General features: G+C 39.4%; 1 protein-coding gene across 6 annotated transcripts in view; it reads left to right on the forward strand.

Moving 5' to 3' along the window:
- Usp6nl (USP6 N-terminal like) overlaps window positions 1–25,990 on the forward strand; it is a 130,960-nt gene that overhangs the window by 56,630 nt on the left and 48,340 nt on the right. For 4 of the 6 annotated variants that reach the window (XM_060372623.1, XM_060372622.1, XM_060372625.1 and 1 more), the window contains 2 exons: window positions 17,290–17,357; window positions 21,033–21,115. In XM_060372623.1, the coding sequence (XP_060228606.1) occupies window positions 17,290–17,357; window positions 21,033–21,115 (151 nt within the window). Of the gene's footprint in view, window positions 1–17,289; window positions 17,358–21,032; window positions 21,116–22,630; window positions 23,352–25,990 lie in introns of those variants that run through there. The other 2 variants (XM_060372627.1, XM_060372626.1) reach the window with 2 other exon arrangements.

Raw genomic sequence — 25,990 nt, forward strand, 5'->3', positions numbered from 1 at the left:
GTTGTGATGAAACTGGGTGAAGGAAAGGAGTCAGAGTAGGAGCACTTGTCTTTCCTGGCCAGCACTGAGGTGGCCATAAGTGATGCATCTGGTCCAGCTGCAAAGGACTCTGCATTGTCATTGCCACGCTGTGACTGTTCAAGTGGTGAGCGCCATTACTGTAACACTTCTGTCACATGTTGCTCTGTGGGTAGAGCTCGCTTCATGCAGGGACAGTGTTTACAGTCTAAGTTCTCTCAGAGTGTGATCTTTTGGAGGTCCTGTGTTTTTAATCCATATTTATATTTGTGGTAGTTAGATATAGCAATAAATGGTGCTCGTAATTTTTGAGTTATAGTTGATGTGTTGGAAAGTTTAGTCCCTTTCCTTTTCCCAAGATAAGGCTTGTCGTTAATAGTCTTTATCTACCTTTCATTCATTCATGTGACTGGCCGCTAGTTATGATCAGTGGGATTCTTGGGTGTTCATAGAGACGGGGCCGATTATTTTACGGTAGCAACTTACTTTCTCCCTCCCTCTCTCTTAAAGTTGTTTTATAGCTTTCTGGTTAAAGTTTCTTTAAAAAATTTGAGAAAGTTTAGCTTTCTATTTAGCATAATTGTTAACAACCTTAAAGTTTGATTGTAAATTTTTTTAATATAAATTACAATGTCAATGTGATATTTTTATATTTTACTTTTAGGTGCATGTGTGTTGTGTGTTTGTGTGCAAGTGTATATGCACACACTGTGTGTATGTGCATGTAGGCCAGATGTTAATGTTAGATATTCTCCATCACTCGCCAGTATTTTTGTTTGTCTTTGTTTTTCCTTTTTTTCTTTTGGAGACAATAAGACAAGTCTCTCACTGAACTTGGGGATTGCTGTTTTGGTTAGAGTGGCTGACCAACAAGCTCCAGGCAGTCTCCTGTGTCTTCACCTCCTGAGCCATCTCTTGAGCACTATATTTCTAAATTCTTTGTATCTCTAAAACCATGCTTTGTAGTACATGCCTGTTAGGAAGGAAAGTGCTGTGGTAACTGGAATTGCACATACTTGCTTTTTCTCAGGAGTATTGTTAGTTCATATTAGCATTTTGTACATTTTGTTATAGTCTGTGCTGATTATGTTGTCATTTTGTTTTGTTTTACACAGTATGTTGTTGATTTGTTGTTAAGTGCCAAAGAAATTAGATTTCATATAAAAATATGGAACAAAATTCTGGGGAGATGCATGATTTATAACTTCTGGCATCAAATCTAGAGAGGTTATGCTGTGTTGCCTTAGTAAGTCCCTCAGTAGGAATCACTTCAGTGGGGCTGGGGGATAACTTTGAGCATTTCTTTCTGTGGGTTCACATTTCTGCTGGTCACCAGTAGGGTGGGAAATAAAGTTGCCAGTGCTCTATCCTTAGACAAATTTTGAAAAATAATTATTAAAATACCTACAATGTATTTAGTTGGATGTTTGCTCAAGGTTCAAACTTGGGTTTGATTCCCAGCACCCACACAGCAGCTTACAACTGTCTCTAACTTGCCTTCCCAGGGGATTGATGACCTCCTCTGACCTCTGTGGGTACTAGGCATGCATGTAGGGCATGGACATAAGTGCAGGCAAAACACTCATACACACAAAATAAATGTATCTATTGCATTTTGTTTTGTCTTTTGTTGTAACCCTCTACTCCATCCTTCCCCCAGCCCTACCTCCATAGCTGTGCTGTGATAGAGTAGAGAAAAACAAAGCTGTGTTGTCAGGAACTAGCTGACTCACTAGGTCAGTGACTTGGTTTTATGTTCAGTGTCTCAGGAAAATAACTATTGCTGCATACTGCCTTTAGTGATTGCTGCACAGTGGGGACTGGTGAAACGTAAAATCTTCAAATACCAGAATGAGATGGGTGCTGATGACTCATATCTGAAGAGTTAGCCAAAGAAAAGGAATTAACAAAATTGAGAAAAATCCAGCAAGGGGAGTAAAAGAAAGAAGGCAAAGCTGTACAACTGAGGAGTGAGTTTTAGGGCTGGAGAAAATGTCACACAGAGCTAAGATGTCAAGTAACAGATTGTCTCCTCTCGGACCTCCCAAGCTGGAGCCAGCTCTTCCTCTTGCTTCCGAAGCAGCACAGCCCATTCTCTTGAGCAAGCATCTTCCTCAAGTGTCTAGAGCTTTGTCCTTCCCTGCTGGTCTGGATCTGTTGCCTCTGGCTAATCTAGCCAGGCTTCCTCCCACTGCATGGCCCAACCAGACAGGTGGCGTAAATGTCTTGAGCAAACATACAACTAAATACATTGTAGGTATTTTAATAATTATTTTTCAAAATTTGTCTAAGGATAGAGCACTGGCAACTTTATTTCCCACCCTACTGGTGACCAGCAGAAATGTGAAGAATAGGGCCTGTGAGGTGGCTCAGCTGGGAAAGGCACTTGTCAGGCCTGATGATCCAAGCTCAAGCTCTAGGACCTGCGAGGTAGAAGGAGAGAACTGGCGCCTACAAGTTATCCTCTGATTCCACACTGAAATAAATGAATAAATGAATGAATGAATGAATGAATAAATAAGTGTGTTTTTTTTGAAAGTTTAAAAATGACAAAATGAGCAACTTGTTATGTATTGAAGATACAGTACTGTGATGTGTACTGTACAGTAGTGTGAGTTTCTTACCAGACAGGTGAGATACATTTAAGTCGTCATGTAAATTAAGAGTCTGTCACCTCCAGTCTTATTTCTGTGTCTGGGTGGGGTGCACAAGCATGAGAGTGTGCATGTGTGTGCCTGTTAGAGTGTGGGAGCTCAGGTCAGCCTGAACACATTCTTGAACATTCTAGCCATCTACCTAGTGTTTTGAGGCAGCCTCTCACTGGGATTTAGCGATCCAGCTAAGCTGGCTTGGCAGCAGACCCAGGATCTGCCCGTGAGCAGCTCTCCAGTGCTGGGCTGGTTACAAGCATATACCAACACACCCGGCATTTTTGTGTGGGTGCTGAGGATCAAACTTGTGTTTTATGGTTGGGTAGTGCAAGTACTTTACCAACTGAGCCACTCCCCTAGGCTCTTTCTCTACTTTTAAATTATTTATACTGATGTTCAAAATGATAGCAAAGTTGAGTTTGTCTAACAGTTTCAGTAAGTGGATGCTGTGTGAAGCAGCTGTGCCTTCATGGAAGCAGGGAGACAATAAATTCATGCCCTATCCCTTAAGCTTTGTAGATGATAGTGAGTTTGCTTAATGAAACTGTCTTTGTTGGGAAATACTAAAGTCTTTGTACAATATTTAGATACCACAAGTTGCCAGTGGCAGGTATGTTAAAATTCTGCTTTTAAAATTTGATCATCAGAATTAATAAATCTTTGCATTGAAGAATGCATGTGCTTTATAAATATATAAAAGATATTGAAAAGAGTTTGAACAAATAAGTGTAGGACTGAATTCTATTAACAGGAGTATAAATTACAGACAGAATATAGGGTACAAAGGCCCTTTGTGGGGAGCTTTTTCTTCTTACCCAGCAACTTGCAATTGGTAACAACTAAAATATTTTTTAAAATAAAGCTTTATTGTACTCAGTAGTATAATACCAAGCTGCTTCAGTTTAACTTTGGAAAAACTTGAATACTTATTTATAATAAACAGATTCTGCAAAAGTCCATTTTGTGTCCTTAAAACTCTTTAGCATTTTGTGATACCAGTAAAGCAAAACTTCAGAAACTTATATACCTCAGAGTGTAGTGGAATCGGTAGTGTTGAGGGATCATTACAGCCTTTTCCTGCTCGTAGAAACACAACCAGAGCAGGTTGGTTTGAGACATGGAAATCAACCAGCCCACTTCCTGGTTACTGTGTGCTATTTTCTTGGTAGCATATCATTTATTAATTGGAAGTAGACAGACATGTTTTATTTCTCTATAAATATTGTGGTGTTGTGCCTTGACATCTTCTAGATGCGAGTTGAACTAACATAGCTTAAGATTTAGCTCCAAGTTTCTCTTCTCTCGGTTCAGATGTACGGATTGGCTGTCTGGCCGTGGGGCTGTTGAGTAGTGGGTAGGGTGGAGCTGGCTGCTGGCAGGTGGTGCAGCTCAGCCATTGTGCGAGCTGATCCTAGCAGCCGTTCCTCCTGCCCGGCCTTGTTCTTCTGGGCAGCTTTATTTTGCTCCCCTCCTGTCTCATCGACTCAAGGCCATTTCCTGGCCCCTTGCCCTTATGTAAGGTTACGTTGAGCTTATGCTGACTAGTTTTCTAAACAAACCTTGGTCTGTTTGCTTGTCATTTTGTTCATTCATAGCCCACGGGACAGGTCAGGAAAACCTTGAAGCCTTATCGCTTTGTTCTGATTGTTACTCCAGATCTTAAAAGTTGTATGATCTCTGCAGGTTAATTAACCTAATAATGTTCCTTTCTGTTTAATGACCAGTAATGATAGTTACTTCATGGTTCTGATGTGAGGATATTAATGAGATAACACATGTAGACTTTAGACTATGCAGAATAAATGCTAGCTGTTATCTGTGAGCCAGGCCTTTCATTGCTAACTTAGTTCATCTGCTCTCCTGATGAGTGACCAGCACATTTTTATATTACTTTTGGTATTGTTATGTAACGTACATCTTACTTAGTATACAAGCCACCAAATACAGAAATGTTATTAGCATGGCAGTGCAGTTCTCCTTTCGTCTTTAGTTGCATTAGGCAATTTGTGTCAGTTCTGGCATAGTTTGGCTTTTACATACCATTTTTAAAAGACTAGAAAATAGAATATTTGGTTGAAAATAAGTTTACCAAACTGTCTGAAATTAGTTACTATGGGAGTAAGCAGTCTGTGGGTTACCTTGTCTTTCTTTTGTCTTATATGTGTAGCTTGAGTGTTGGCACACACTTGTCACAGTACAAAGAGGCTAAGGTATAAAGGTCATGAGTTCAAGGGCAGCTTGGGCTTCAGTCATGACTTAGGTTGTTTTGAGTTGTGAGACTTGGCTCAAACAATACCAACAACATCCTGTAAGCAATATATGCTCCGATTGCATTATTTTTTTGTTAAATTCAATTTTCTGTCAAATTCAATACAACCTTTTATTGTATTGACTATAACTGGATATGCTTATTTTCTGAATGTCCCAGGAAGAGCTGTATAGGAAGGGAGTAAATGAAGTAGGTTCAATAGCATCTTCCCATAATTGTGAAAATTAATTGTGGAGGCAGTTGATTCCGTATCAATCAAAAGCATAGTGTTTTAAGAATGCGTACTTTGTACATTAGGTGGTTATTTGTCAAAGTTTTGTAACTCTTTGTTATTTTCTGTGTTTATAGTAAAACCCATAACTTAAAACAAAAAGGCAATGTTGCTGTACTAAAGAATAATATGTATTAAGTTATTTCATTCTTTAGAACCCCATTAGTCTTCATTTTACATGAATGACTGCCAGTTTGGTGAGATTTAGAAGGTTATTGGAATCCAGAACAAAACTGTAAAGATTGATAAGTGAAAAGCTGGTCATGGTAGGACATTTCTGTAATTCTAGCATTCAGGAGACTGAGGCAAGAGGATTGAGAGTTTCAGATTTGTCTCTAAGGAAGGTATTGTAAGGATCAGTGACAGTAGGGGGAGCTGTAATAAGATTGCCGTGGCATACATGCACAACTGGGCGAGGTGGCTATATACATGGCTTTGAAGCAGACAGCCTGGATTTCAGTCCTGCTCTGTGGCTTAAGTCCAGTATGACCTGAATTGTTTAATCTCCACTTTAGCCTCCTCATGTGAAAACTGGACTTAGTCATAAACCTAACATAAGTGGTTGTTATGAGGAGTGAGGTTATATGTGTTAAATGCCTAGCACATTTATCTGTCAGGTAACAGTATCTCAGTAAACAGCCTCTCGAATATCCACAAATAAGGAGTTGTTGCAAACTCCACTTGTGCCATCATTGAAGACAATCATACAACTGGAAAAGGAGTTAAGGTATAATCTTGAGTTTGCTGGCAACAGTAGGCAAGGCAAAGTGAGTGAAGTGACTCATATCTTGTCTCGGTTGTAAGTATCATAAACATCTTCTGTTGGCAATGTGTCATGCAGCCCTGCCTCCAAAGGTGCAAATTATATTCATATTCAACAGTTTGTAATTATGTTTCTCATCAGTTGTAATGGTGTTTAAATATTATTACATTATTTTGTTTCCTTTTTCTCTGTGAGTCATTGTATGAAGTGGAGGAGTTACTAGTCTAATTTTGAAGCTTCTGGGAGTCAATTGTGAGTCAGTTTTATCTTAAGTAAGGCAGAGAATATCCTCCATTGTCTGACTGAAGACATGGCGTTGGGTTTGCAAAGACTCTTTCATTGTGCTTCACTTAGATGAACTTATCCACTGAGTGACTAAACCACCAGGCTCTTCCAAGCCTACCTATGAGGCAGGCACCTTTCTGAACAGGGAGGCAAGCAGAGCAGAGAGAGCAGGTGCCTAGAGACGGAGGTCAAGAGATAAAGCAGGATCAGGCCAGCCTTGTTTGTATGCTTCTTTTAGATCTTTGATTTTAAGCATCCTTTGTTCCCTGGAAGGTGGGGAGAGGTGGGTGTGGGAGAAGGTCCCAGGGGTTGCCCTAGCTGAAGGCTTTCCACTAGACATGAGGGATGGTAGAGAGCTGGAGCCAGCGGTAGAGACAGTGAGAACGAGGAGTCCCGTGTGGGAGCGAGACAAAGGAGAGGGGAGGGGCCATGGAGGAAGTAGGTAGAGTGGAAATACAGCATGCAAGGTGCAGGTGCCATCTTTCCCAGGTGCTCTACTTTGTGAAGGGCTTGTAAATAATCAGAAGAGCTACTTTAAAGAAACAGATGTGGCCGCTTGTGTCTAAACTTCAGAGTCCATAAAAATGTAAATGCCAGCTACAAACAGAATCTTTAAGTTGAGTAAATATGTAAAAGAAAACAGAAATACGCTTTTTGTAGTGGAAAAATTTTATGCAATTTGGAGGTCGTACTGTCTTTTGTTCATGGAGATAATGGTGGAAGAGATGTGTAAACAAATGTCAATAAAGTTGTGTAGCCACCAGATATGGAAATCTGGAGATGAAGTGCACTAGCCAGTTATCTAGGACAACAGGCAGTGTACAAAGCACAGTAGCCAACAGTTGAAGTTTTGATTTAGTTTGAGTGGATGAGTGGAGGTGGGGGGCGACGGAGATTTTTCTCACAATGAGTTCTTGTCAGTGGTTGCTTTGTTTACGATGTTAAGAAGTTATTTTATTTCTTTCTAAATATTGGCAAGGAAGTTATAGAAGCACTTTTTCAGGAATTGTTAAAGCTGTAACGTATTTTTATAGAAATGTTGAATATCTATCTGAAACTAGATATCTACCTATGCTCTGTGTTTAAGGTATTGGGCATTCATCCTGTTCCCATGGATATTAAGCATGTGTGCTTACAGACAGCTCACCTGCATAAACTGTTAATCATTTTACTCATACCACAGAGAGTTGTGGGGAGTGGGTGAAGGCTGTATGAAGGCTGTCTGGGTGAAGCTGTAGCTGAGGGACGATTGGAAAGAAACTGAGCAATAATGTGACAAATACAACAGTAGCTTCAGCCTGCTTGCTGCACTTAGAGCCCTGGCTGTGTTGCTGAGCTCGCTGTTGGGGAGGAAGAAAAAGAGTGGTCCAGTAGCCTTCACCATCTGCTTGCCTTTAGCGTTTGAACTCCTAATGGAAATTTGAAGATATGTATTCTGTAAATTTAGTGAACAATATCTAAGACAATTTAAAGCATGGCATAATGGAATGTTGATGATAATATTGATAGTAATATAAAGATTTTGAATGCAGTGGTAATCATTCACTGATAGTTAAAACATAATGTTAAAGCATTTAGGCATATTTTTGGTATGCTTTTATTATACGAGATACTGCATATTAACCTAGAGGGGTGTGAAATGTATGTGGAAACTTGTAGCCATTTGGGGAGGACGACTGGTTGTTTCTGAGGACTTTAGGGTTTCTGACACTGGTCCTTTCACATATCCCACATTCCCTGGCTTTCCTACCCTTCCAAGGTTACTTGTACTATTTTTAGAATTGCAACTTTGATTAGAATCTTTTGTTGCTGGTCCAAAGTGAACATAAGAGAGAGGCCCAAAAGCCAAGGGATTATTATTATTATTTTTAAGATGTGAGTTGAGGAAAAAAGAAAGATATAAGAGTTTTCTCCTGGGCTGGAGAGATGGCTCAGTGGTTAAAAGTACTGACTATTCTTCCAGAGGTCCTAAGTTCAATTCCCAGCAACCACATGGTAGCTACAACCATCAGTAATGGAGCCTGATTTTCTCTTCTGGTGTGTGTAAAGAAAGAATATATAAATGTAATTTAAAAAAAAAACTTAAAAAAAAGTTTTCTCCTGAGGGTGCACATTTTTGGAGACAATTGCGTAATATGGAACTAATGGTTGAGAGATACAGAAGTGGAACTGCATTGATGTGAGTGACCTAGTAGTCAAGGAGAGTGAGGCCGGGAGGACACTGGGCTAGGGCTTCTCAGAGGGCTTCCTGTTGAGCTCTTTCTGAGTAAGCCAGCTGAGAGTATGTGGAGGTACCCATTTCATTTCATTTTGCGCTGAGCCATCAATCAAAGTTGGTGGCCTCTCACGGTCTTCTGTCTTGATTGTTTTAGTTGTACTTTGATTCTAATCCCCTTAGTTCTGCTTGAGCATTCCAGCTGATTTAGAGCCTGGCAAAGTACGTGCTGACGTTTTGAACATTGGGTGACTACATTAAGATCTTAGCATTTAAACTTTTTTTAAAAAATTGTTTTTAAGATTTATTCATTTTTATTTTATGTATATGCGTGTGTGTATGTGTGTGTGTGTGTGTGTGTGTCTCCAGTGTGTGCCTGTGCCTGCAGAGATCAGTAGAGGGCATTTAATTTCCTGGAACTGGAGTTATGTTTGGTTGTGACCTACCGTGTGGGTGCTGGGAACTGAAGACCACTGCAAGAGCAGCGAGTGTTGTTAACTATTGAGCCATCTTCCCAGCCCCACCTCCTCAGTCTATTCTTAATATAGCATGTTTAATGATCCAGTCAGGAAGCAGTCACGAGTAACTAAGACCATTATGTAGAGGCATTGTTATTTTGGGAGAGAGGTGAGATGGAGTCCAGGAGCTCTCAGGGTAAGCAAAACAACTTATTTGCATTATTTTGGGGGGAAAAAGAGCATTATATTGAATTGAAAAATCAAAGTTCAGGGCTGGAGAGATGGCTCAGAGGTTAAGAGCACTGGCTGTCCTTCCTAAAGGTCCTGAGTTCAATTCCCAACAACCACATGGTGGCTCACAGCGACCTGTATGGAGATCTAGTACATAATGAGATCTTGTGTATACATAATAAATACTTAAATCTTTAAAAAGAATAATCAGAGTTCTCAGCACCTAGAGCCCACAGCAGCTGCAGGCCAGGCTGTTCTCCTTCCCTTAGGCGGTGGGCTCTCTGCTGGTGCCTGCTTTGCTTTGGATTTTCTAAGACATGCTTCCCCCGCTGTGGCAGCCACTGTGTCTGCTTACCAGTAGCTTGGCCACCCTACAGGCACAGTTAGCCACATGGAACCTGGAAGACAAAAGGAGCCAGAGCTCACTGCTTCTGTCTCTTCCTCTTGTTGGTTGCTAAGGCCATAGGTATCCTACCTGGTGGCTTATAGATTGTAGATATGCACTACCACCAAGTTGTACGAGTAGGTAAAAAAGAATAGAGTTGAACCTTTTTCAAAGGATGCTTCTGGTTTATTTAACAAAAAAGAGAACGGAAAATATACGGGGTAGAGGGGATATGACTTTGTAGTGAGGGACTCTTGCTGCTCTCCCACAAGACCTGTGTTCAGCAAGTAGCTCCCATGTTGGGCAGCTCACAACCATAACTCTAGCTTTAGGGGATCTGACAGTGTCTTTGCATTTGTGGGCATGTGTTCACTTACACAAACTCACACACATAAATTAAATAATAATAAAATACGTATGTGTACAAAAATTCATATTGTGTACCATAGAGAAAGTTTTGGTACCGCTAATTGCATGTAGGGAGGGGGCTTCAGTTTGGAGTGGGTTGTATATATGTGTACATTAAGGCTTATTTTGAATACCTACAATGTATTCTGAATATTAGTAGGCAATGTAATTTTGTATAATCACAATAATGGCATCTCAGATAATGTGGTGAAGTATGTAGAGGAAACATTCTAATTTTGTGGGTGTCAAGGTCATATGAATTAACCTTCTCATGTGCTATCAAGGTCAGTGCCATACCCCCTTTGCATTTTCGTTTGTACTCTTTACCTGTTTGGAGGGTTCTAGTCATCTGTCATTCCCTCTTTGGTGCTCGATGCAAACTTTTACAGTATCACACCGACGGTATCCTTGCGATTAGGTGGATGTGATGCACCGTGAAAGCATCTTGTAGTCCCTATTCTAATGCAGACAGGGCAGCTGTCTCTGGGCAGCTACATATTGACATAGGGAAGTGTCTCTTGCCTCTTGTGATTTCTTGGATCCTGTGTTTCCTTTTGTTTTTTGACTCTGAAGAAAGAAAATTAGTCTATACTTGTTTTAAAAGATAAGGAATATTTTGTTTAGGACTGTTAAAACCAGTGGCAAGATTATCACTATGGAGAAAAGAATCTAGATTTAGCTCAATTCCAATGTAATAAGGAATTATATTGACTAATGTGCAGTGGGTGTGGAGCAGTATCAGTGGCTAGAAAATGGCTAAGAGACAAAAATAACAGGATTCTTGCTGCAGGCAGGCCAGGCTGGTCAGCTATCTAGGTGAGGGATTTGCATCAAACTGAGGTTGCAGAAATCTTCCTACAGTTGGGCTAGAGAGCCTAAGACCAAGGTAAAGACTAGTTCAGGGCTTCTTGGAAGAGGAAGTTCAGACTTAACTATAGTTTGACAGAGCGAAAATACAAATGTCTTATGTTATTTTGCTTTGAATTGTTTCTCTGTGGTATTCTCAGAGTGCTTTTCAAAGCTACATTCTAGTGGTAGCAAACTTTGAATACTTGTGTATTTATGTGGCTGAAACAAGAAACAAATTGCCACATGGCTTAAACAATGCAGAGTTAGTCTCTCTAGAAGTCAGAAGCATGGAATCCATTTACTGGGTCAGTAAGATTGATTCCTTCTGGAGTCTCCAGGAGAGAGTAGGTAGGTGTCCTTTCTCCTCTGTCTTCTGGAACACTATTCTCCAACCTCTTGTGCAATTATGGTTAGTCTCAAGATCCCTAAGTTAGTCACATGTGCAGACACTTTTACTATGTGCTGACTTCACAGGCTCAGGGATTAGGCTGTGAACATCAGTTGTTTGGTGGGAAAACTTTCTTCAACCTATCTCAGCTTGTTACTTTGTAATATCTTAAAGCATATTTATGTTTCCTCAGTTGTGGCTTAACATCCAAGTTCATAGTACTTTCTCAGTATGTTGAAAACTGTGCCTGATTATCTTCCAGCCAATAAGAAGCTTAATGCCAGTCTGACTCTTCATTCCTTAATGTATGACTTGACTTTTTCATTTTTTTCCCCTCTGTGCTTCTCAGATCTTTTGTTGTTGGTTATTATCCCTGCCCTAAGTGGCCCATACACTTAATTCATGACTATCTAGTTCGGTGTACTTACTATTTGTACGCACACAAAAAAGTAATAGGGCTGTTAATTTATGTAAAATGTTTTCCAAATTTTAGGTCCCTGCCCATTTAAACAAATGATAATAATAAGGAAAAATAGATAAAAGAGAATACAAATTTCCTTACAAGTATGTGCCTTATTAAAAATGTTTCAAACATGGGCTGGCAAGTTGGGCTGGATTCAGTGGGTAAAAGTACTGGCCCCATTCAGGTCCAGCTGATGACCTAAATTCAATCCCTAGAACCACATGATGGAAGAAGAAAACCAGCTCTTACAAGTTGTCCTTTGGCCTCACACTGGCGCTGCCGTGGTGTTTATATGTCGCTTCCACGCCCCCCAATTACAAACTTTAATTTCTCTTTAAAAGTTCCCAGGAACACTACCTTGGTATGTGTTTGTTGTGTGAATTAGGGCCTGGCAGTTTCACATTAAAAATTATGCTAAGATATAAAATGGACTAGAAAAGTATTTCTTCTTAGATTTAATGTGTGTGCGTGTCCCATGACAACTTGTGTTGAAAGTACTGAGAATGTGGCTAGTTTGAAGTGAAGAGTGGCCTGGGCACTTGCTTGTGTAGAGCCCTGTTTGCTGTGAGATGGAATGTTAGCTGTAGGCTGCTGTGGCTCCTAGCTGGGATTCAGCCTGAAAGACGTGTTTTTTTCCTCTCAACAAATATCATCTTTGTTTGAGTGTCCATGGTCCATGTAACCACAGTGAGGCCTTCTCCCATTCCGAAAAAGAAAGAATGCATCTCAAGCGTCTTTTCTTGTGCTTATTTCACAGTTTAAGTGGAGCCGCACCCGTCTTTTGTTTCTGTCAGTTCTCACACAGTAATGAAACCTTGGAGTAGATAGACCAGTGTTCTATGAGGACCGAATCAGCAGTCAGCTTCCAAGGCCAGCCTGGGTGTCTAAGGAAGGGTAAAGTGCTTTTAAAGCTGGTGCTCTTTTCTGTACTTACTACAGTCCTAAGTATTCACAAGGAAAAGGCAGTGTGCTGACAGTGTTTTATGGGATCGAATTGGAAATTTAGCAATGTTGTAATGTGTGTTTTTAAAGAATGCAGTTCAAGTAGATACTTATTCTTAAAAGATTAGGGGGATTTAAATGATTTAGACATCAAGTAATGTCCAGTTTTAAAATGCTTCTGAAAATACTGTAGTTGTCGTTTTCTTTCATAAATTTGGGTCTAGAGATATTTTTCCCATATACTTGAGTATTAAATATTTAGTAAAGTAAGGGGCTGTTTAAAATAGACATTTCTCACATTTCTCCACACAGTTTTACTTTTAAGGATAGAGATTTTTTTTAACATACTTTTTAAAAAGCCATGTTGAATTGTTCTTAAATCATACAATATTTGGGCAATAATTTGTTCCAGATAAGCTTATTTTTATGGATGTATCATGAAAGTGGGACACAGATTTATAGTGTAAATAATGCAATAACCCCGTTTGGAGTTTTGTTTGCTGGCGGCGTGTGATAGAAGCAGTAGCACAGATGTCATTGTTCAGTAGCTGCCCAAACTTCTGCACACTTGTGGGTGGCTGTTGTTCTTTGTGATCAGAGTTTTAGGGTGAATTGTCTTCACAATGAAAATTTTATATAAGCAATCTAGTATATGCCATAAGATTACCAACTAATACGAGCGATCAGGAGACACAACTTAAGCAGATTGACTGTGCTATAGGTGACTACCAGGCAGTATGAATTAGTAAAGTCTACAAATTCAGCCGTAGAAAAGCTAGTATTTCCTTTTAGTCTGTTAAAGGAAGCATATTTGGCTATAATTTATAAGGTTAGTTGCACCTTTAATCTACTTTCTTTCTAGAATACATTTATTAATGTTAATACAATTTTCTCTCCAGAGAAACACACAAGGATAGGACATTCATGGGGAAATTCTTAAAACTTTCTTATTTGCCTACTTGTTACTGTCTTAAAACTTACTTATTACTTATTTGCTAGAGTAAACTGTTTTGATCATATTAAATAAAGTACAAGATCATTCTCTTAAGAAACCAAGATTCAGTTTCATTTGATTCCAGAATGATCTTTGCTGTTTATCCTGACAGTGATCTCAGTAAAGGTTCGTAAGGAGCGGCTTGTCCAATGTTTTCTTGGCTTATTGACATTTCAGTTTCCACCCACATTGTTTCCTATTCTTTCCTTTATACTTTAGAACTTTTCCTTCTTGTGTCAGAAATCTGTTTGCGCTCCTAGGATTGGTAGTGGGAATAAAGGCCTGCTGTAAAAGATATCTGAGGAAAACATTCGTCTGCTGATTTGGAAGGAGATGATTAGCAGCTCTGATAGCAGTCCTGGAGGTTAGTTAGGTCATTGGCTTTCCTAGCTGGAATTTAATTTCTGTGCACTCATTTGCTCCCCTTCAGTAGAGGTCTGAGTATATTGTTTCAAGGCTGATCATCAGAAGGGAAATAGGATGATGGAATGTGTCTGTGAATCTCAGACTTCTTTTGTATTAGTTCGTTGTAGACATCTGATGCAACTGTGTTTACTTACTGTTTGTTTCTAGTTGCATTGAAAGAGTGCTTATGAACATTTGTACTATGAGAAGTGTGAAAGAAACATTTCTTACCTGATGAAAAAAACGTTGACCAAATTTACCAGTACCTAATTTGCTGTGCTTTTTTTTTATATTAAAAATAACCTGTACTTTTTTATTGACCTAAATCCTTAGAGGTAGACTGTTGAGTAAAGGCTGTCTCTTCCTAAGAATTCTGACATATACTATCCAGTTATTTTCCAGAAAACTTTTGTACATGTGTATGATTAGTGTTATTGTCCTGAACTGCACAGGACCTAAGGCTTTTGTCAGTATGTGATTTTTATTTTATGACTTTTTTTTTACAACTATTATTTCTGTAATTACTAATACTGATTTTTTTCCTCAGATTTCATTTTTTTGTTGTGAGTTTAGATTTAGATTTCTATTTTGCCTGCATGTATGTCTATGCATTATGACCTCTTGTTGCCCAAGGAGGTCAGAAGAAGGAGTTGGATCTCCCAAAACTGGAGTTATGGATGTTCATGCTGGGAACTGAACTCAGATCCTCTCCAAGAGCAACAAGTGCTCCCAGTCACTGGGCCATCTCTCCAACCCCATGAATTTAGATTTTTATTTTTGTAGAGCTATGTAATGATGCAGCAGTGTAACATACGTGTTTTGCAAGCAGCTGACTTGCACACTACCTCTTTGGTTGGCACAACCACTCTGAACCCTCTTGACTGATTATGTTTTCTGTTTACTTCCATGCACTACCATAATGCCGCTTCCTACTTCAGTTTTAAAGCACTGTTTTTCTACTCTGATGAGTGAGGGCTCGTGGCTCATGGCCCTGCACTTACCTCTGTCACACACAGACCTCAACATTCCCTCGATTTAACTCCACTCCTACCTCTCTCCCTTTACGAGTCCCTGTTTCCAAGGTGTATTAGATCACTGTGAGCAAATGACATGATAAGCAACTTCAAAGGAACATTTATTTTGGCTTTATGTTTTGAATCTCAGTCTGGGATTGGCTGGCTCCACTGTTGTGGACCTGTGGTAAGGTAGACTATCATGGTTGAAGGATATGTTGGAGCAGAGAGAGAAAGAGCAAGAAAAGATAGACCCTTCAATAGCATGCCTCATGACCTATTTCCTTCAAGAAGGCCCCACCTAAAATCCCATTCAGCTATGAACTTATCAGTGGAATAATCCTTGGGAGGGGTTAATGTCCTCGTGATCCAATTCACCTCTCAAAGTATGCGCAGCTAGGAACTGAGCTCGCAACACTTGTCTTTGAAGGACAATCCATATCCAAACTGTGATGCTAAGTCTTTAAGGGGGGGGGGTTTGAGAGTCCTTAAATTGTCATAGCAGTAAGATTTTAGGGAAAAGTTGATATGTTTGTTCTGTCTTGTCTTTTTTGGGTGTTTTGAATCATTATTATGAAGCAGTGGTTAAACTGTTGGCCGTACAGTTAGGACTGTCTGGTTTTGATTCTGAGCTTTGCTTTTTACTAGCTTTGCATCATTGAGAAATCTGTTTGATATTGCTAAGCCTCAATTCTGATTGGTTTGATTGGTGCAGGGTTAGTAATGGTACTGGTCCTACAGTGCTGTGGAATTTGTGGCAGGGCTGTTAAAGAGCTCAGTGCAGTGCACTGCTGTCTGCCAGCGCTCAGCTTACTGTGGGTGGTGTGTTACTATTGCTCTTGTGACTTTCTTGTTCCTGATGTTTGCCCAGGCTTTTTATTTGAACAGTTGTCTTTTCTCCTTAATTGGTAATGCCTTTCACACAATCTCTGGTTTGTCCATTATTTTTATTATGGTCCTTGGAATCAATCAATTATCTATCTACCTACCTACCTATCATCTATCCTCCTACCCATCTGTCCTTGTGATAAAACACAGATCAAAACCAACTTGTGGAGGAAAGGGTTTCTTTGGCTTATACTTGTCTGTCACAGTCATCAGTGAGGGAGGTAAGAACAGAAACCTGGATCCAGGAACTGAAGCAGAGACCGTGGAGGAGTGCCACTTACTGGCTTGCTCACTGTAGCCAGTTCAGCTTGCTTTCTTATACAGCCCAGGACTGGCTGCCCAGGGGTAGCACTGTCCACAATGAGCTGGCTCCTCCCGTATCAATCATGAATTAAAAAAATTGCCCCACAGGTGTACCTCCAGGTGGAGACTGTTTCTCTGTTGAGATTTCCTCTTTATCTGTAGTTTGTTTCAAGTTGACAAGACAGAAGGAAACAAACACCTATTCAGCATTCTCCCCAAGTTGTTCTGGGTCAGAATGTTTTATCACTGCAATAGAAAGCAAACTAGGACAACTTATACATATTTTATTTTTAAGCAAACATAAAATAATGTTTCCTTTGGCTTTTTCAACATCCTTAGTGTTATTTATCCTTTCTCCCTCTTTCTTTCATTGTATTGCCCTGCCTCTCACTTTCCAGCTAAATCCTCCCTTTCCCTTTTTTATCTGAAAACTTAAAGCTTTTCATTTTGGTTTCTATTCCCTATTTCTGTGAAATTTTAAATTCTAAGTTGGTTCTTGAGTACTGTATTAGTTTCTTTACTTGTCACTGTGGCCAAATACAGCATGAGGAGAGATATGTTTGTTTTGGCTTACGGCTTGAGGGGAATGGCTGGGAAGGCAGGGTGGCGGGATCATGTTGCAGAGCCCTCTAAAATGGTGCTAAACCAGCAAGCAGAGAGAAAAGCTAGGCTGAGCTCTATGATCAAGTCCTGCCTCTGTCTCCCCCACCTCCCTCTGCCAGTGTAGGTTCTGTGTCCCAAAGGTTCTACAGTCTCCCAAAACAGCACAACCAGCTCAAACCAAATAGTCAGACATGAACTTGGGAGGCGTATGTGTGAGGAAAGCATACATATAAGAAGTTAAGACCACAAGAAGGACTTAGATTTGTTGTGTTGTGAAGTATTTGCTGTATTAATAAATTTACACTCTTTGAATTTATACCTAGCATTGAAGTGGTAGACCAGCTGGTATTCTAAAGCTACACCTAAGTCATCATTTTGATATTATTACTTTTTCATTGTAGCCATCTTGCTTTTATGTTTTATTAGTTTTGTGACTAGCTTTCCTATTCTCAGGATAACAGCCCATCTAAATTTGGTCTCTCCACAGATTCCGACCAGGATGCAGCACTCAAACTTGCTCAGGAACGAGCTGAAATAGTTGCTAAATATGACAGAGTAAGTATCTATATTTACTCTTTGAGTTGGTTTATTAAAAAATTCATATAAATAGAAAGGGGCTTGCCTTTTTGGAGAGCTGAAATAGCAAGGCGTTTGTTCTCTGTGAGAACTCAGTTTCTTTCTCATTTCAACTCATTTTTAACTTTCTCTGTTTTCTCTCCTCTCTCTCTCCTCTGTTTTCCCCCTCCCCTTCTCTTTTTTGTATCCCACACCCCCTGCAGCTTCCTAGCACGTGGCCTTGCTCCTACCTCTGTGCCTGTGCACTGGCTGTGTCCTGGATTTTCACATCCTTCCTCAGATTCTTCTCTCCTCCTCCTCTTCTTTTCTTCTTCCCTTCCTCTTCCTCCTCCTTTTTTAAGACAGGGCTTCTCTATGTAGCCTTGGCTGTTTAGACCAGAGATCTCCTGCCCCAGCCTCTGAGTGCTGGGATCACCGGTGTGGGATCACCCAGGCTGATTCTTCTTTTTCTCTGCAGCTTTGTTCATCACGTTAGGATGGCACTCTTTATTGCCAGCCTAATACTGGTCAGTTACTTTGGTGTTTGATGTATTTTGCTTGTTATCTGCTCTTTCTTCTAGAATAGAAACTCTGGGATCTGGAATTTATTTGGTTGATATGTTTCTATAAACTAAATACCTGGAATAATTTTTGACTCATAACAGTTACTTAATAAATACTTGAGTAAGTGAATATTTATAATTAAATAATCTTATGAATAGTTGATATGTGCTCGGTCAATTTACTGTAAATCTCAGATTCTTTTTGTTTCATATAAATTTAATTTTAGCTAGCGTTTTGCCATATGTCATAATAAAATTTATTTTTAAATTTTCTAATATATTTTTATTAATTCTTTGAGAATTTTATACATGTATACAATATATTTTGATCATATCCATCCCTATTTCTCCTCCCAAATCCACTCTGCACCTTGTATTCCTACTCCCAACTAACTTTCTTTTCTCCTCCCCCCTCTTTCTTTCTTTCTTTCTTTCTTTCTTTCTTTCTTTCTTTCTTCCTTCCTTCCTTCCTTCCTTCCTTCCTTCCTTCCTTCCTCCCTCCCTCCCTCCCTCCCTCCCTCCCTCCCTCCTTCCTTCCTTTCTTTCCCTCCCTTCTCTTCTCTCTTTCTTTCTCTCTTGCTTCCTCTTTCTTTCCCTTTCCACATCCAGTTTGTGCTGCTTATATGCACATGGATATGCAGCCATAGTGGACTATGTTCAACTACACCCCTAAAGGAAATTGACTTCCTCTTCTAGCATCCATCACCTGTCAATAGCTCCCTAGCTCCTTAGCTCAGGGTGGGGGCTTATGGTCTACTCCCTCCTCGATGCTGGAATGTTGACAGGCTGGACATTATGCAGGCAGCCACACCTGCTAGAAAGCTCCTGAGTACACTGGTTTGGGTTATACCCAGAAGACATCCTGTCCCTTCTTGACCTCTGGCTCTAACAACCCTTTTGCCCTTTCTTCCATAACATTCATGAGCCTTGGAAGAGAAGAGGTTTAATATAGATAGCCCATTCATGGTGGAGCACTCCTCACTTTTCCCCTGCATTTGACCAATAGTGAGTTTCTGCATTAATATCTGTCTGCTACACAAAGAAGCCTCTCTGAAGAGAACTGAAAGCTTCACTCATCTGTGGTTATAGAGATGCACATGTAGAAGACAGTTTAATACTGTGTGCATTTAGTAAAGTAATCAAACCCGCTTTGGGTGGTGCCATTCCTCAGGTGGTAGTCCTAGGTTATATGAGAATAGATAAGCCAGAAAGCCAGTCAGTCAGCAGCTTTCTTTCATGACTACTCCTTCTAGATTCCCACCTTGAGCTCCTGTCTTCTCTTAAGCTCAGTGATGAATTATGTCCTAAACTTCCCCGTAACACTCATGTCACTGTTGCACTCCTGGGTAAATCTTGGCAGGCTGCTCATTATTGTAACTTACAGGGTTCACAGCTGGGTCAGACTGCTGATGACTCTTCTCCCCCAACAGCAGCCTACATGGCACCTCTTGAGTCAAAGAAGGCTAGCCAGCAGGGGGTTATTTATGAAACAGCAGATTTCTTCATGGCCTTTACAAGCATCTTGAGGGTTGGCTGTCTCCTCCTCTATGTTTTACCTGCTCTCCCCTTCCCCATCTAAACCTCCCTCCCCATTTTCCCTTTTCTCTCTTTGTATCACCTTAGCATGGAATCTTTCTTGGTTTTGATGTGAAAGATTATTAATACTTTGTTATCAACAATTTGTCTCATTTATTTCTTCTTTAATGGATATAACATTTATTTACAGGTGCCATGTTCTACAGCTACATCACTTGAACATAATTATGCACTTTTAAAAATATATTTTGTGAGCCTAATAGGAACATGAAATTATAAACAGGCATTTGACCTGTGCCATTTCACCAGGGAAGCACAAAGGCAGTGTTCAAACAGTCATGTGTCCAGAGTTCCCTGTTCTATGGTTAGTTGGTAGTACCATCCGTAAAAAAACCTAGATAACTTACTTAGCTGCATAGCTAATATAAAATGATCAAGCAGCACTGTTGATGCACACCTGCAGTCACCTCTGTCCCACCACCCAGCCACTCACCCAGATGTAGCCCAAGTTAGGACCTGGGAGACCTTTTTAAAAAGTAAGACAGAAATGCTTTCTGACAGTCCTTGCCCAGAGGGTGTTCATAGTCTACTCGAAGAAAAATATAGGAGCAGACACTATACGCTCAGGTGGAGGTGTCCACAAATCTAAAATTTGAAGTGCTGATACATTGCATTTAGGTGTCCTGATCTCATCACTGTTAGCCTATGAGTGAGTGGTAACTAGAGTGCTTTCAGTGGTGGGCTGAGGAAAGAATTTCAGGCACACCAGCAGTTAAGGGTTACCTATGAAACAGCCATCCTAAAGAGAGTTTGAGGGCTTGAAGAGAACTGCAGGGGATCAGCAGGGGACAATGCTGCGCGAGTGAGGAAGACAGAGAGTATGAGAGCCATTGCCAAGTAGTCCTTGAATGTTGAATACTACAGACTGAAGGGTGTTCTCAGGTCTGACAAGTTGAGAGAGAGAGAGAGAGAGAGAGAGAGAGAGAGAGAGAGAGAGAGAGAATGAATGAATGAATGAATGAATATGAGTCTTCGTTTGTAGTGTAGCCAGCTTGGAACTCACTATGTAGACCAGACTGGCCTTGAACTCATAGAGATCTGCTTGCCTGTGCCTCTCAAGTGTTGGGATTAAATGCATGTGCCACCATGCCCAGTTGGGAGTCATTTTTATTTCTTTGCTTTAGCAACAAGATTAAGTTTAGGGCAGCTGTAGCTGGGAAACAGAGCAATGGAGAGACAAAATGCGCTTTGTCTTCTCTGAGAAGTTTGCATGAAAGAAGTTTGCTCTAGATCACTTTAAAACTTAAGGTTTGGTAGTTTCTCCCGAGTTAGCTTTCTTGTCTTCATTGACTTCCCTTAGGACATCTTTTGATGGAGACAAGCTATGTGAGCTCTTGCAGATGCTAGTACCTTCCATAGCTAATACTGAGGAGCAGTGATTACATTGCCAAAGCAGTTGAGGTAAAACAAACAAGCAAACAAACAAACAAACAAAAAACTGTTTGATGTGTCTCACTAAAAGAACGTTACTCGGTACTGTAAATTCCCAGTAAGAGCCCTCTTGTTTTTGTTTTAGGGACGAGAAGGTGCAGAGATTGAGCCTTGGGAAGATGCTGATTATCTTGTTTACAAAGTCACTGATAGATTCGGCTTTTTACAGTAAGTCAAAGCTGTCATTTTTCAGTTATAATCTTACTATGGTCATCTGTTATTAACTTTAGTAGATTTTCTTCTAAGATTCCAGGACTGCTCCAATATACTTTTTGGTTCCTAGTAGGTCACAGATTTGTCTGCATAATAGAATAAATAGAAAAAAATATTTAAATATTGTGGTTAAAACTGAGTTATATATAGTTAAGAATACAACCTTAATTTAAAAAAAGAAAAGAAAAAAAAGAATACAACCTTTACTACCTTTTGTGTTTTATAGAGAACAAGGCAAGTGCATAAATGAGTTGTATTAATAATTTAAGAGTTAAATGCACATGCATAGCAGGTTATATTTTAAAAATAATTATAAAACATCGAGTTTTATATGGATGACTTTTTAAAATAACTAGCAATTAGAAAATGGGTGTTACACAATCTAAAAATGAGCAATGAAAAAAAAGGCCAAATGGATCTTCCTTATAGTTATAAATGTAATCATGCTGTTGCTTCCCATGTTAAGACTTGAGAGAGGGCTAGCCTACTAAAAAGTATCCAACAAACTGGTATCAGTCTTTTGTTTAGGTCCTAGTGTCATCTAAATTGTCTGTGTGTTGTGTTTTCCTGGCTTCTGGTCAATGAATGCTTTTATACTTCATCTAGAGAAAAGAATAAAATTACCTTATAGACTGTAAGTGTGTTGAGACTTTGAAGAAAGCAAATGTGGGACTATTTAATTCCATGAAGCTCTTTTTATGCTTAGAGATCTGAAACTTTCTCCTGGATGGTTACAGTCTGAAGACTTTGAACTTCATTAGAGGACAGAGCAGAGCTTATGGATTAAATCACTGTTCTCAACTCCCTGCCTTCGCTATTTTTTTTTATTTCTTCCTCCTTTCCTCCTCCTCTTCATCATCTCTTCTCTTGTCTCATCCCTCCTCTTCATCTTCCTCCCTCTTCATCATCATCAGATATAGCCACAGTTGTGATGGGACGCCATTGTACATTTGTGTTAGTCAGGTACAGACCTTGCATGTGAACTGAATTTTGAAGGACAGTGAGTATAAAGACTTTTAAGCTTGTATTTGTCTGCACAATAGAATCAACTGAAAAAAAAAAAAAGATTTTCTGGATTCTGTACTAGATTTTGATTCAGAAAAATCTAGTAACTGAGCTCAGTTAATTTTGACCATCCTATCTGTATAGGCATGCAGCTCAGTTAATTTTGACCATCCTATCTGTATAGTAATGTGTTTTTAAGAATTATAGTGTAGTCCAAATAGTGTGAAGTGCATATGAAAAGCTCTTACTTTCCACTAATAAATTTAGTGTGTATTAGTTACCTATTTTTTTCTTGTCAGTTGAAACAAATTTTAAGTCTTACAAAAAAGTTATTGCCTAAGATCCTAACTTGTATTTGTCAGTTAAAAAGTTGTTGTTTGTTGTTGTTGTTTTGTTTTGTTTTTAAAGTTTGAGCTGTGGTCCAGTTGACTTTAGTAGGGGAAAAGTCAGTTAATAACTTACCTTGATAGTATTAGTCAATAATCATTGAGTACTTCCTATATGCAGGCAGTGTTAAGCATTTAATCCTTCAAAAGATATTACTTTTTGTCCCATCTTGATCAAAAGAGCACCTCTCCTATCTTGGCTATGTGTAGTTAGGTGTGCTTTCTCTGGTTTTTAGGTGGTGAACCTGTAATGCAAAGAGCTCAAGTAAGTTGCCATAAGTTTACTGACAGTGTCGGCTCCTAGGATGGGGTCTAGGATAGGTCTCACTTCAGAGTCATGTTCTGAATTGCTGTTACTGCCTATTATTGCCTTCTTTTGTTTTAATGAGAGAAATATGAGAAATTTGAAATGCCTACAGAGGAGATTGGAATGGCTGTTTCTATCAACATACATGCTAAGATAGCAAAGATGACCATTTCTTTGAAAATGAAACTGATAGGTACCAGTTCTCATGAAGTCATAGTCACTTCTTAAAATCTGCTTTTGTTGGAGTCTCAAAACAGAAGCACAAATGAAAATAATGTGGTAATGTGCCTTCTGTTTCCATTTTGTGGAATAGTTTGAAGAATATTGGAGTTAGCTCTTCTTTGAAGGTCTGGTAAAATTCTGCACTGAAACCATCTGGCCCTGGGCTTTTTTTTTTTTTTTTTTTTGGATGGAAGACGTTTGGTGACTTCTTCTATTTCCTTAGGGGATATAGGACTATTTGATTTATTTACCTGGTCTTGATTCAGCTTTGGTAAGTGGAATCGATCAAGAAAATTGTCCATTTCATTTACATTTTCAAATTTTGTGGCATATAGGCTTTTGAAGTAAGACCTAATGGTTGTTTGGATTTCCTCAATGTCTGTTTTTATGTGTCCCTTTTCATTTCTGATTTTTTTTTTTTTTTTTAATTTGGATGGCATCTCTCTGCCTTTTAGTTCATTTGTCTAAGGGGTTGTCTATCTTGTTGATTTTTTTCTCAAAGAACTAGCTCTTGGTATCATTCCTCTAAAAGACTTCACCCAACAGGGAATTGAAGCAGATGCTGAGGTTCAGCCAAACTTTGGGCAGAGTGCAGGGAGTCTTATGGAAGAAGAGAGAGGTGGAGATAGAGGGACATGGAGGGGGGACAGGAGACCAACAAAGCTAAAAGATCTGAACCCAGGTGGTCCTGCAGAGACTGCTGCACCAACCAAGGACCATGCATGGAGAGGACCTAGACCCCTGTTCAGATGTGGCCGATTGGCAGCTCAGTTTTCATGTGGACTTCTGAGTAAGGGAAGCAGGGGATGCCTATGTCGTGAACTCAGTTGACTGCTCTTTGATCACTCGCTTCTGGTGATACAGCCTTGCTGGGCCACAGAAGAAGAGGATCCAGGCAGTCCTGATGAGACTTAACAAGCTATGGGCAGTAATGGAGAATCCCCCTTTTAGCAGACTAGAGAAAGGGGATTGGAGGAAGAGAGGGGTGGCTTTAATCAGGATATAAAATGAATAAATTATGAAGGAAAAAATAAAACTAATTAAATAAATAAATTAAAATTAAAAAAGAATTTTAGAAACAAACAAAAAGAAAGAAAATAATGCAACAGAGAAGTGGATTCCAGTGTCATGCTAGGCTTTATTAACTGATTTTTGTTAAAAATGTCTACTCTTTCCTCAGTTTGTTGCTGGTGGCTTTTATTGCTTGCCAAAGTAGATGGGACTTATCATACTATTAGATAAAGTTCTTGGTGTAAGCATCTAGATATTACTTTTTGTCCCACCTTGATCAAAAGAGCACCTCTCTTTATCTTTGCTATGTGTAAATTTTGATAGCTGCTGCAATTGTAATTAGATTTTAAATTCATTGTCAATACATATAATACAATAAAAAGAACAACCTTTTAGCCTTTTGGAGATTGCTAAGTTCTTCTCTAGATACAGTATTAAAAACTTAAGTTCTTTGTTGAAATGTATAAAGAAATGGCAATAATTAACATGGTATAGAATTAACTTGGTTTGCTAACAGAGTTCACGATAAGTATAAAAGCTGTTGCCAAACTTGCCTGTGATGGAGTTACAGCTGCTGGAAAAGTTGGGCTTGCTTAAGCGGTTGGAGAACTTTAAATGTTTTAATCAAAACTAGCCACCACAGCTCTTTTGGACAAAATAATGCCTGGTATTTGGATAATGGTAAATAATACTTTTAGGTCACAAGTTTCTAATAGGAGAATTAAAAGGAAACTGTGCCAAAAATAGAGGCAATCAAATTAACAGTATGCATCAGATATTCAACTACTTACGCACGTTTGTATATTTATAAAATGTAGTGGAGTCAGTCTGTGGCTTCCCATGCCTTTATAGATCTGTAAGATACAGAGTAAATAAAGGTGCTCCTGTTTTCTAGATTATTTATTGTGATTAAAAGATTTGAGAACTCTTTTTACCAGTTTTATATGCAAATTTTAACTAGTTTGAATCTAAACTTGGATAAAATTTTCTTCAAAAACAAAAATGAACCATAATCAATATTCTAAACTTAACTGATTTTAACTATTTTAACAAGTAGGTTTCCAAGTGAATGTTTGACATTTAAAGAAATACTCTGAATTGTTGTTTCCCAACAATTCACAAACACATACTTAGCAGTGCATTTACAGCCTGATCCAGATGAAAACATGTCAGCTGAAGTCTTTGTCTTTCGTCTTATCCCAGCTGTTCTTACTTACTGCTAAAATGGAGGGACTGCTTGTCAGCTGAGTGTTGTCTCTGAAGAGCTTGGGCCTGCAAGTCCAGTTAGGTCCTAAAGCAAAGGAGAGCTAGGAGTCATTTCTTACTAAGAGCCAGATAATGTTTTCTGCATTTGTGGACCATGTATCTTTGTCACAATGACTCAGCTCTACTGGTATATTGAGGAGGGGGGGAAAAAAAACCCCAGATGATATCTAAGTGAGTAAGAACAGCAGTGTTCAATTAAAACTTTATTTACTAAAGTAGACACCAAACAGGATTTGACCCATGGGCCATGGTTCGATGACCTGAAGAACTACTCATCTGTGTATTCCAGACTGTGCTTTTCCCCCTCTTCTGCTTGAAGGAGATTTAGTTAGTTAGATATAGATTATTGGAGCCAGTGTGATCTTCAATCCCAACATTTGGGAGGCAGAGTCAGGCAGCTCTCTGGTCTACAGAGTGAATTCCAGGACAGAGAAATTTTTTTCTTGGTGGGGTTGGGGGGGGTGGTAAAGAAAGAAAGAAAAGTAAAAGATACAGGTTATTAGCATAAGCAGACACGCCTTCTAGTCCACATCTGTTTGGCTGCACTCACTGAAAACCTTGACTCTCAGATAGCTGTGAGCCTTAGCATATGGCAGCACAGAGATTTGAGGAGGGCAAGGCCTGTGGAGATGA

The sequence above is a fragment of the Meriones unguiculatus genome, chromosome 19 (assembly GCF_030254825.1).
Source record: "Meriones unguiculatus strain TT.TT164.6M chromosome 19, Bangor_MerUng_6.1, whole genome shotgun sequence".
Taxonomy (NCBI): domain Eukaryota; kingdom Metazoa; phylum Chordata; class Mammalia; order Rodentia; family Muridae; genus Meriones; species Meriones unguiculatus.